This window comes from Globicephala melas, chromosome 12 (assembly GCF_963455315.2).
Source record: "Globicephala melas chromosome 12, mGloMel1.2, whole genome shotgun sequence".
Lineage (NCBI taxonomy): Eukaryota > Metazoa > Chordata > Mammalia > Artiodactyla > Delphinidae > Globicephala > Globicephala melas.
The window spans coordinates 69878921-69891374 of NC_083325.1; the positions used below are offsets into that span (position 1 = coordinate 69878921).

Here is a 12454-nt window from a genome sequence, read left to right on the forward strand (position 1 = left end):
AGAGGGACAAAAGAGGATAAAAGCTATACTTTATTGAGTATAACTTTTTTGTACATTTGACTTTGGAAACGTAAATATTTTACATAATTATAAAACAAAATTCAATTGTAAAGGAGCAATCACTAACAATCAAAACTAACATGAAACAAAAAGACCTAAGCGTGTATACAGTTGGTGACATAACCACATAGAAAGCATTCCAAGTGACTTTAAAAGACAGTAATCTGTCTGTACATCCCTAGTAGGTTGTATCCTAAGAACAAAAAGAACTGCAAAAAAAGTTTAAACCCTTTTTAGTAATCATTTGTTAGTGGCAGGGTTGCTCTTTTATTCTGAGACTATTTTGTGGTACCATAAAAACGTATATGAGTAATTATTTTGAAGGCACTGACTATGAAGATTTTCAAGTTAGGAGAAAGGAGATACACTTTGATAAGGTTAAGTAAAAAATTCTGACATCCTGATGATTCGGAAGCATTAGGATTATGTTTTAAAGATAAAATAAATCATGTATCATAAATACATGATTTATTTTATGTTTATCTTTAAAACATAATCCTATACCCTCGGCTCACCCACTGAGAAGGCCTGGAAACGATGACCACTCAAACCAGTGAGCCCTCCAGCACCCAGACTATGGTTTCAAAATGCCATTCCCTATTTAAAAGGACAAAGTCTCCTTGGAGGAATGGCTGATTCCAGACTTGAAGCAGGAAAAACATAATGTGAGCCTGGAACATCTGGTCATTCTGGAAAGCCACGAAGCTATCAAAGACTGCTGGGGTTGTGTCGAAAGGACCCAGAAGCCGACATGGCCAAAGATGGAATAAGTAGAGCATTAGTAAGGACGATAACTGTAGTAAACCGAAACATCACATTTGTTTAAACCCATGTGTTCATAAGGAAAAATTTAAATAAAACCTCATTGGTCACCTTTAGAAGATGCTAGAGCCCCCGTCTATTTATTCTGAAGACTAGTAAACAGAAAAAAGACTAAGCACTCTCCTGCTTTTCCTGTACAAACTGTATCTCAGGGTAGCAGATAGCTGATGGGGAGAAGATTCTCTTTTCAGAAGGGTTCCAGCTAATAAATGAAGGCAGAATGATGGAACTCAGAACACCATTTTGCTGCAATCCCTAATGCAGTTAATGGATCTTAGACAATGGTTATCAATGGTTGCTAACATCACAAAGGGAGACAACTTGGCATCAGTTTATCCCAATGGAGGTAGGCAACAGTGTATATAGGGAAAATAAAGTGAACTTGAATCTGATCAAGCTTCTAGATCTAAGTACCAGTTTATAATACAGGGGAGAAGGTAAAGCAATAAATTAGAGGAAACTTAAAAGTCATATCAACCAATCATGCTCTCTGGACCTCTTAAGCTATGAAACCTTATCCCCCAGATAAGGGAACTGCTTTCATTTCCCTTATCTGTAAAAGGAGTGGGTTGACCCGATGTTCTCAGAGGGCCCCTCCACTCCAGCTCGAAGATGCTATGACTCTGTTCCAGTCACCTGCTTCCGTCAGCACTTCCTCTAAGATTTGCGTGGCCGACTTCCGCTGCTGCTGAGAAATTGGTCCCACATTCTTCAGGAACCAGAAGTCAGGTGCTGTCCAGGGGAGCCCCAGGTGATGGGTATGGATGACCCTGTCTACATCAAAGGCTCTGCTTATCAGATCTTTTGCCTCCTCTTCATTCATCAGCCAAATCTCCCGAAACTGCTTGTCATCAATGAGAGCGAAATGCCTGTGAAGGAGAGTTATTGACCGGGGCCAGCTGATTCCAGTGCCAGGCCGGCCCCCGTCCCCACCCCCAATTAGCAGCAGGGCAAGGACCGAGGCAGAGCTGTGGGAAATCCTGAGCCTGGCCCAATCCCTGAGCCCCTGATTCTCACCTGTGAGAACAAGGCAGGTGACATGCAAGTAAAGGGACAGGAAAGACAGCACAAAGGATTCTCTGGTGCCCTGGTCCAGCTCCCCAGAAGCAGGTGATATCAAAGTCTGATGAAATCACCGCCGCTACCAGCTCTACCCCTGCAACCTCTATCCTAGGGCACATGCCTTGGGACCCACGTCCCTGAAATACCTCATGGCTTTCTGCATCTCCTTGAATTGTATCACAAAGCGTTTGTAGTCTGAGGTTAGGGACTGGTTCTCCTCCTGAAACTGCTTTACCTGCTTGTTATATTTTGATCTCAGATTGTTAAGTACATCATGAAGGCTGGGTTGAAGAGGAAAAAAAAAAGTTAGTCTGCAAAAAAAGGAAAAAAAAAAGAGAGATACACTTAATCTCTGGTAGGAGGAATATGGCATTTTTATGTTTTTTGTTTTGTTTTTTTTCTTTTTTTGTGGTACGCGGGCCTCTCACTGTTGTGGCCTCTCCCGTTGTGGAGCGCAGGCTCCAGACGCGCAAGCTCAGTGGCCATGGCTCACGGGCCCAGCTGCTCCGTGGCATGTGGGATCCTCCCGGGCCGGGGCACGAACCCGTGTCCCCTGCATCGGCAGGCGGACTCTCAACCACTGCGCCACCAGGGAAGCCCTATTTTTATGTTTTTATCTCACTTTCATTTGTGGTATTTTCTAATTTTCTATAATGCACATGTACTGCTTCTGTAATTACAAGTTGAGCATTACCCAGATAGCCGGGCACACATGAGAAGTGACACATTGACATAAGTACTTATGTTGGCATTATTTGCAACAGCAAGAGATTAGAAGCCATCGAAATGTGCATCAGTGTGGGACTGGGCAAGTAAATCCTAGCATGTCTATGCAGTGGAATACGAGGCAGCTTAAGAAATAATGTGAACCTTCTCTACGAACTGGTATGGAAACATCTTCAAGACATAGAACAGTGTGTATAGAATGCTATCGTTTGTGTAAAAGCAGAAGGGGATGAGACTGTCTATCTGTGTTTGCTTGTACGTGCGTGAGGAAATTCTGGACGAAACAAAAGAAATGAATAATGGTCACAGAGGTGGGACAGAGGACCCAGATAAAGGAGGGATGGGAGACAGACTTTTTGCTGTAAACTCTTTTCGGGGTGTGGGGAGGGTAGAACCAGTTGAATGTTTTCCCCCACCCCCAAAAAAATATTTTAATAAGAATTGGTTATATTTTTAACAGTTTCTACTCCTACAAAAGAGTACAGACCCATCCCTCTTTTCAGCACAGAAAGGCCCAGAACAAAGACGCTGTGCACGCTAGCTTACCAGTTGATCTTCCTCTTTTGCTGGGATTTAATCACTGTGCTTTCTTCATCTCTCTTCTTCAGCACCTGGAAGCTGTACTCTAACTTCTCTTGGTTTAGCTGATAAGTTGCTTTCATTTGCTGAAGCTGTTGCTCAAGAATCTAAAGTTAAAGTTTAAAAAAATAATCCTAATTGGCCCTGGTACAATTTGTCATGCATGAGGGTCCCTGGTTGTTTGTTCTGCAGTCGTATCAGAGGAACCTTAGGACAAGTGTCTCCACCTGAATTCTTAGAAAATTTATCATTAGAGGCAAACTAAAGGTCAACCAGAAAAAATACAAATCATTCAAGTGCAAGCTAACGTCTACGTGCTTAAAGTCTAAGAGAGATCAGAGTTAGAGCACAGTTCAAGTACAGCTACCTCTCATGCTCTGCTCCAGACCCTTCAGAGAACGAGCAGCCCCACTAGAAAAACCATAAAAGTTAACATGGCCACAAAAAACCTGCAAGGTCCCCACTCTGACCTTCCAGTTGTCAATGTCAGTGTTTAGCAAACCGTGTTCATTTTAAAGGATAGAGGCAACCATCCTTACTATTTGGATCATCATTAGTTGTGTTCATTCATTCAGCAAATATTTATCGAGTGCCTATTATATGTCTGATGCTTTTCGAGGTGCTGCTGGGAAAACACAGGTGAAAAAGGCCCAGTCCTTCCCTGTCTAGGAGAGGGACAGATGAACAAGCACTGGTGACTAGAAGCAAGATCAGGGTAAGCACAGGTATGGGACCAATGAGAGGAGGGTTCTCCCGGGCCCTGAGGGCAGGGCAGGCGTCCCTGAAAATATGGCATTCGCATGTCTGAGGCCTGGAGAACGAGTAGGAGTTACTCAGGTGGAGGGGAGAGAGGTCTAGAGAGGCAAGGGAAAGCCAGGTGCTTTGGAGAAACCACGAGCAGTTTAGGACGTGAGGTATGAAGCAGGGAGGGAATGGTAGAGATGAGGCTGACAGAGCAGCAGGGCCTGACAGAGCTAGGAGTCTAACGCTTTATCCTTGAAGGCAAAGGATGGTCACTAAGACGTTAGGGGGAAGAGTAGAATTACTGGTCCACGCAGGGTAGAAAGGTCCTTCTGCAGCTGGTGAAAAGGATTAGGGAGGGGCAAGGCTGGAACAGGGCAAATATACTGGCTCGCTCCTGCCTTTCTCGAATGGAGGTGCAGCAATGGAAGATGCAATTAAGTACAATCAGATCTGGATAAGGCAGCCATGTGACATGCCACATACCACACTCTTTCAAGCCTCCTTCCCGTCTGCCTCCACTCGACTACAGACCCTCCCCAAGGAGTCAACAGAGGAAGGAAGAGATTCCAGACTGCTCTGGGTCATCCTCAAGGAGCAGAACTGGCCAGGAGGTGATAAACAGGAGAACAAAGGCAATCACCCATCATCAGAGGGTGAGTCATTCCCACCTTCCCTGTGGAGTCGGTGATCCCCACACTGTAACTGAGGGAATTAGTCACCTCAGGATCTGTTTAGCTACCCCAGAGGTTTTAAATTTTCCATTATGGGACAAGAATTGAATATCTCCTTCAGAACAGAAGGCCTGTTCTATCTCTTCTTTAACAGGTGGTCAGTGAAGAACCATCTTGGTCACCAGGATGATAACTAATTGTACCTCTCAATTTCTCTACTTTCAGTCAAATTTTTATTTACTTTTTTCTAGTTATATGCTTTTCTTTGCAAAAACTTTTCCTCATTGTGAAAGTAATATTTGCTCGTTGTAGAAAACACAGAAAGTACAGTAAAGGATAAAGAAGGAGACATAGGAGAAGGGGGAAGAAAAACTACCCATAATTCCACCTCCCAAAGGCAATTTCTGTTGACATACTGGCCTGTTCCTTTCCAGTGTTCCTTACATAATTGAGATGCAACTATACCTACAATTTTATATCCCACTTTTCTCCTTTACTATTACAACTTAAGAATTTTCCATGCCAATCAAGTTTTATTAATATAATTTTAATGGTGCATATTTTTATATTATAATTTACCCTATAGGAAATATTTATGTTTACCATATACCATAATGTTTTACCATTCCCCTACAGTATATACATTTACAAATGTATAAATACATTTATATTGTTTTGATAATCTTCAATATTATAAAATAATGGTGGGAAGAATTACATTTAAAACTTTGGGGGTATTTTGTTTATTTCCTTAAGGTAGGTTCTCAGAAGTGAAGTTCAAAGGCTCTCCACAAAGCAATTTACAGTTCACACCCCACTGGCCGTGTGCAAGTACCCGCATCCCCACCCCGTCAGCTCTCAGCACTGTGCAGGGCAGGCCCAGCCCTCGGGTAGGGAGCTGTCGGGAGCCGCACACCGCACTCTCCTGAGCAGGATTAAAGTTTAATTTAGAAATTCCTGACTTGAATATTATCCCCAAGAGCCTATGGAAGGTTCTGAAGGCATAGCCTCAGCTCAAGTGCAATTAGCTGGGGTGGTCCCAGCCTCAGCCACTGCTCCGGGCCCTGGACCCTTCTAGGGATGACTGTGAGTGCCGAGTGGGGAAAGGGACACTCAGCAATTCTTCCTACAAAGTCATGATGATTTATGCCACCGTGCTCCAAACGAAACCAGCCCACTACTTCAAGTGTGACCAGCCCTGGACACCGGGGAGGCCATTCGTCAACGTGGCCTGGCACAGAAGCGCCATAGAAAAGCTCCTTGTTGGATGGCGACAATCTGAGAAAGGGTGAACTCTCACAGAGAAGGAGGGTCTCCAGAGCTGCTCTGGATCTGGAATGACAGTGAATGAGTACCAGGCTTTGCTGGGACGGAGGCACCCAGGAGCCCCATGACCCTGGGTGTCTGCTCTGACCATGTCCAGTGACCTCTTTCTTCCTAGAGCTTTGCAATGAGCCCCTGTCACTGAAACAGAATTTCCCAAACTTACTTACTATAGAACAGTTTTTATACTTATTTATACTTATAACACAGCAGGAGCACATGAGTTATAAATGTGAGAGCCCTACCATATGAATTCTCGTGTGAATTTCATTCAAAAGGCAGATTATTACACAATAATAATCATGTAAATGGACTCTATTTTTCCTACAGAACACATCTTGAAAGGAAAAAAATATCACTGGCATCACTTTTTTTGTTGTTCTTGTGAAACCACCACCAATATTTCACCTAGCTGAACACAGTTTACAAAACTCTGAACAAAAGTAACTAGGCCGTGTCTTTTTCTTTGTGACCTGAAGGAACTTATAGCACCGCACTCTAACCAACTGAGCTAACCAGCCGCTCGATGTGGCCTGAAAGACCTTAAATCTGAGCTGATTTTATAGACGAATATATATATATAATAATTATAATCCGTCACCTGACTGTTTTAATTTACAGTGTTCTGCTTGTACATGCAGTTGAATTGTATTCGCCGATTTTATTTCCTCTTGTTGAAAACATTTGCCCCTGCTCTTGGCTAATGCTCTTAGGGAACTGACGCCTGGAGGAACGAGCGATGCAGCGTACATACAGATCACACATCAGCCCTCCCTTCACCTCCGCTCTGTCCCAAGACCACCACAGGGCGCTTCACATTCGTGATGCCACTTAGGAGTGGCTGGCAGTGCTGTTGATGAATTTACAGAACTAATCACGGTCTCCTGCCTCTTGCAGTTCCGCGTCTACAGCAGGCAATTACATGAATTCTGTTACTCATTGTTTGTTTGCAACACCTTCTGCTCGTGATAATTTTAGTACCAGTGACTCTATTGTTAATTATCACAGGTTTTAGTCTCAATATATAGCTGTCCTTGATTGTCATACATTGAGTATAGTTTCATATTAAAAAATTGTAATCTGAAGCGAGAGAGTGGCATGGACATATATACACTACCAAATGTAAAATAGATAGCTAGGGGGGGAGCAGCTGCATCACATAGGGAGATCAGCTCGGTGCTTTGTGACCTCCTAGAGGGGTGGGATAGGGAGGGTGGGAGGGAGGGAGACACAAGAGGGAGGAGCTATGGGGATGTATGTATACATATAGCTGATTCACTTTGTTATACAGCAGAAACTAACACACCATTGTAAAGCAATTATACTCCAATAAAGATGTTAAATAAAATAAAGTTTAGATATTTTTAATACCAAAAAAATTGTAATCGATCTTGTTAAATGCTTGTGCTTATTATTCAATTATCCAAAGGAATTTTGCAAAGTTGTACTCCATGTTCCCAAGACTAACGGCAAAACGTCATGGTTAGTTTGGGGGAATAATTTATAAAGATTACAATCTAACCCGCCACAAAAATCCTTCAATGTTGCACGTACTCCAGGTGTTGATCGCACCTCCCTTTTCCCCTCTTTTTCCTGGGGCAGTAGGAGCAAGGAAGCTGCTTTCTGGAGCCATCTCCTACCCTGGGCTGACGCCGCCGGTTGCCAATACCGTCCCAGCAGAATGGAAATTTAGAACAGTCTTTCTCTCTGGCCTTCTCAGATGATTCTAAAGACCCCACTGAGCCTCTTTATCACCGATCTCAACCCTGTGGGGATGGGAGGGAACCCCTGGATTCCATTTGGAACTGCAGACTCTCCATCCCACACTCTTGCTTACCCTTTTCTTCCCTGTTGCTCACTCTTTTATACTATTTACACTATTTATGTAGCTTGCTTTCTCGCTCAAAAGATTGTAAATTCCTTAAGGACAGAAATTGTATCTTATTTATTTTTATGCTTTGCACCCTGTAAGTTCACAATACTTGTTAAATAAATAACTTGTATTTAACTTTCTGTGATGAATATTCTGGTATTAAAGTTGAACTAAACCATTTCACAATTTTAAATGAGCAGGTAAGGCCTAAAAATAAAAACCATTTGCTTCCTGCATCAAGAACTAAGTGTTTCTAGCAGTTTTATTTTGGGGTGGTGGGCAGCAGTGGTAAAATCTTCATTCATTGCTAGTGTGACCTTGCTAGCAGTAAGCACTTGAAAAGTGCATCTTCTTATTTTTACTTCTTATGCTTCACCTATCAAACCATATCTATGTGTATTGGATCCTTTGTATTTTTGTGGTTTGCAAAAATTTTAGTTCCATATTTTAGAACTGACACAGTGCTATGAATTAGTGTTAGGAATTGAGCTGCATGCCGTTATCTTTTTGACAAAAATCGACACTATTTAACTTTACTATCTAGTGAATACAGCTCAGAGGCACTATGATAAAGTTCAGTCTACTAAAATATTCCACATATTGCAATATGGGTAATCCCTGATTTGATTACCTTTTCCCAGCTAAAGGGTGGAGTGTGGTACAGTGTACTCAACTCTAACACAGGAAGGAACTGTTACACAGAGGAACTGCACACACTTTCCCACTCTGAGAATCTCCATCTGCCTGCCTCCTGCATACCCACACTCCACTGTTAGTCCCTCCAGACAGAGGGAGCCAGGAAAGCCAGGTCTCCCAGGCTACCTGCCTCTCTGCCGCTCACCTCCCTAGTCTTACCCCCTAACCTCTATAATCTCCCCATGTCCCAGAATTTTTTGGCTTCGTTCAAGCATTTGAACATTGGATTAAGAACATGAGGTTCCACTCCTACAGCTCAGTAGCAAAAAAATACTCAGTTAGAAAATGGGCAAAGGACCTGAAGAGCCATTTCTCCAAAGAAGATATGCAGATGGCCAACAGGCACATGAAAAGATGCTCATGACTAATCATCAGGGAAATGCAAATCAAAACCACAATGAGATATCATCTCACACCTATTAGCATGGCTGTTTATCAAAAAACAAAGGACGGCAAGTGTTGGCAAGGATGTGGAGAAAAGAGAATCCTTCTGTGCTGCTGGTGGGAATGCAAATTGGTGCAGCCGCTAAGGAAACAATATGGAGGTTCCTCAAAAAATTAAAAATAGAACTACCATTTGATCCAGTAATCCCACTTCTGGGTATATACCCAAAAAAATTGATCTCGAAGAGCTATCTGCACTCCCACATTCACTGTAGCATTATTCCCAATAGCCAAGGTATAGAAACAACCTAAATGTCCGATGAAGGACTAATGGACTTTTAAAAAGTGGTATATATACAGTGGCATATTATTCAGCCTTTAAAAGAAAAAGGAAATCCTGCCATTTGTAGCAACAGAAATGGACGTGCAGGACGTTATGTTAAGTGAAATAAGCCAGACACAGAAAGACAAATATTGCATGATTTCACTTACATGTAGGATCTAAAATAATCAAACTCCTAGAAGCAGAGAGTAGAATTTGCTAGGAGGGACTGCCAGGGGCTGGAGGAGGGGAAGATGAGGAGGTACTGGTCAAAGGGTGCAAAGTTTCAGTTATGTAAGATGAATACATTCTGGAAATGTACAACAGAGGGCTTATGGTTAACAATACTGTACTGTATATTTAAAAATTTGCTAAGAGGGTAGATCTTATATTAAAGGTCTTTACCACAAAAGGAAAAACGAAACAAAAAAGAACATGAGTTTCCATTATTTCACTGTTTGAGGCCAACAGTATGTACTTTGGTCATATAAATGATCGTAGAATCAAGATAACTTGAGAAAGCTTAACAATAGCCATTTTCATTAAAAGTGTAATGTGTACAGCCCACAGAAGCAGTGCGGCTTTCTTACAGACTTCTACTGTCCTTTGTCTAACGCTCAGCTCTGTGACATTAATATAAGAAAGGCTCAAGAAAATTCTCAACTGGAAAAATATTTGTAATCTAATAGGGTTTGGGGGCGGGGGTTGCTTTTGTTCAGGCCTTGTCTTGTGGCTTTCGGGATCCTAGTTCCTGACCAGGGACTGCACCCAAGGCCATGGCAGTGAGAGCGCCGAGTCCTAACCACTGGACAGCCAGGGAATTCGCTAACAGGGTTTTTTAATTTAACCTCGTTATATAAAGCTACAAGAGGAGTTAAGACCTGAAATTCTACCAAAGGCTGTGTGGAAAAGCTTTAATCTAACACGTTTTTCTAGAGAAAGACTGAAATGAATAGAACATGAACATGCTTGAATAATAAGACACAATTACATTACATCATCTAAATATAATTAGGGATTTTTTTTTTTTTTTAACTGATGTTGAAATACAGAATCCTAGGTTTGGAAAGAACTTTAGAAACCAGAAAAATCTAACCTCCTTCCCACGGCAGGAATCCTTCTTCTACACTGAAGACAGACATAGTCATTCAGTCTGTGAATACTTTATGAGATAAGGGACTCTTTGTTTTGTGGGCTGACCCTTTTCTGTATTAGACAGTTCTAAGTCTGAGGAGGTTCTTTCTGATGGTGAGTCAGAACCTGCCTTACTGCTACGTTCAACCATCAGTCAGGGGGCTGTGTGGCATGTTGGGAAGGATACAGGCTACTGAGACACACAGAACTGGGTTTCAATCCAGGGCTTACCACTTACCAGATAAGTAGCCTTGTCTCTGAGCCTCAGTTTCCTCGTGTATAAAATGCCATTAGTGATTTCTCCCCTTCACGTGACTGTGAGGGTTAGAGACACTGTGTATTAAGTGTCTGGGATACGGTAGACACCCATTGGGCGGTGGCTGTCCTAGCACTGGCCGTGTGACACAGCTAGCTACCTGACCCTAGGGCCATTTTCCCTTCACCCCGCGAAAATACACAATTCTCTCAACGGTCCCTCACGTGCCATGGTTTCCAGACCCCTTCAGCATCTTGGCAGTTTTCCACTGGTTTATTAAAGAAAGCATTCCTCCACGTGTATCCTGTACATGAGCTCCTTCAAAGACGATCATTTAAAAGAGAGCAGATAACAAGTAGGGACTGGTTGAATGGACTAGCTCTAGAATATCATGGGTGGTTGCTAAGGAAGAGACATTCACAGGTGCTCTCCGCCTGCTCAGCCGCCCAGACGCAAGTCACACCTGCACGTCCTGCTCCAGCTTGATCTTGATCGTGTTGTACTCTTCGCAGTCCCAGATCCTCTGTTTGTTGAGCTGCTTCTCGTGGTCCTCCACTTTCTTGATGCGGTTCATAAGATACTCCAGCTGAAGGCACAGGGAGACAAGGGGAAGGGCAGGTCCCGTCCCTGTTCCGACTGTGGAGGGAGTGTGTCTGCCCTCAGAACCCCTGTGCCCCAAGGCTTTGAACTCCCAGGTTATGGCTTGTATTGCCTAATGGGGTTCTACTCCAGAAACTCTAAGAGGAAGGCAGACCCTGCAGTCAGACATTTGTATTTCTAAAAAAAAATACCCAGTGGATCTTGGTCATATTATTTCTTTGTTCTTTACGTCTCTGAAATAAAGCGAAAACCCCACACCCTTTAAAATGTGTCTTAAAACATCATTGTGGGCGGCAAATAGCCATGGTTGGGGGAGATACCCAGGAAATAAAGTAGAGAGTGGGAGGACTGTGGAAACCACAGCGGGCTGCACGGGTGGTACTGACCACCACCACGAGAGGGCGCCATCCGCAGTCCCCGCTGGTTAACTAACTGGCAGGTGCAGTCAGGGATGTTGGCCACGGCACTCCTCCCCAAGGTCCAAAAAGGCTAGCAAATTCAGCCCCAAGAGGAGTCACCCCAGACCCCATGGACCACCCTTGACACCCCTGCCCCTCCCCCATCGGCCGCCCCTTGACCTCTTTGGCACTGTGAGCCTGCAGGGCCTGCTCCCATTTCTTCTTATTGCTGGTCAGCAGCTCCTGTCGCTCCACCTCAAATGCTTTCTGCGACCCAGAAGGAAAAGGGCTCTTGTGTCTGTTTTAATTAGGCAGGTCCCACAGCATCAAAGAAATCTCAGACAACAGCACCAGTGCCACATTGCCACCCACAAAGTCAAATCGACTTGCCAAGTTTCATGCAACCAAAAGACTGTGGAATGTGTTGCGTGGAAGGTGTTACGAAATCTATGCTTCACGCAGACTGTGAGAGGAAACGTGCCAGCTGCCCTGTGTCAACTGGATAAGCGAGGCAGGAAGCCAGCGCCTTGCAGTCACAGGGCCAACCCTGGCATGACTTCAGCCGGGACTCGGGTTCGGGCATTGCTATGGCTGGGGTTCCCATGAAGCAAAGGCAGCATGGAGCTCACAGAACAGGGGATGGGGTAGACTCAGGAATGCAGAAATGAGTCTGTAATAATCCAAAGAGACAGGTCCCCACCTCTGGGCTCTCTTCCATTTTGGAAAGGTCTTTCTCGATCTCAATCCTTAACATTTCATGCGAATCCAGAATATTGGATCCTGGATCCTGTTTGGCACGCCCCT

General features: G+C 43.6%; 1 protein-coding gene across 1 annotated transcript in view; it reads right to left on the reverse strand.

Annotated features, from left to right (window-relative positions):
• The window catches only part of DRC1 (dynein regulatory complex subunit 1), a 45339-nt gene that overhangs the window by 13483 nt on the left and 19402 nt on the right, over positions 1-12454 (reverse strand). Inside the window, exons 6-10 of the mRNA XM_030858192.2 lie at positions 11831-11917; positions 11116-11238; positions 3217-3356; positions 2091-2225; positions 1519-1751 (exon numbers count right to left, since the gene is read on the reverse strand). Coding sequence (XP_030714052.2) covers positions 1519-1751; positions 2091-2225; positions 3217-3356; positions 11116-11238; positions 11831-11917 — 718 coding nt within the window. The remainder of the gene's footprint in view (positions 1-1518; positions 1752-2090; positions 2226-3216; positions 3357-11115; positions 11239-11830; positions 11918-12454) is intronic.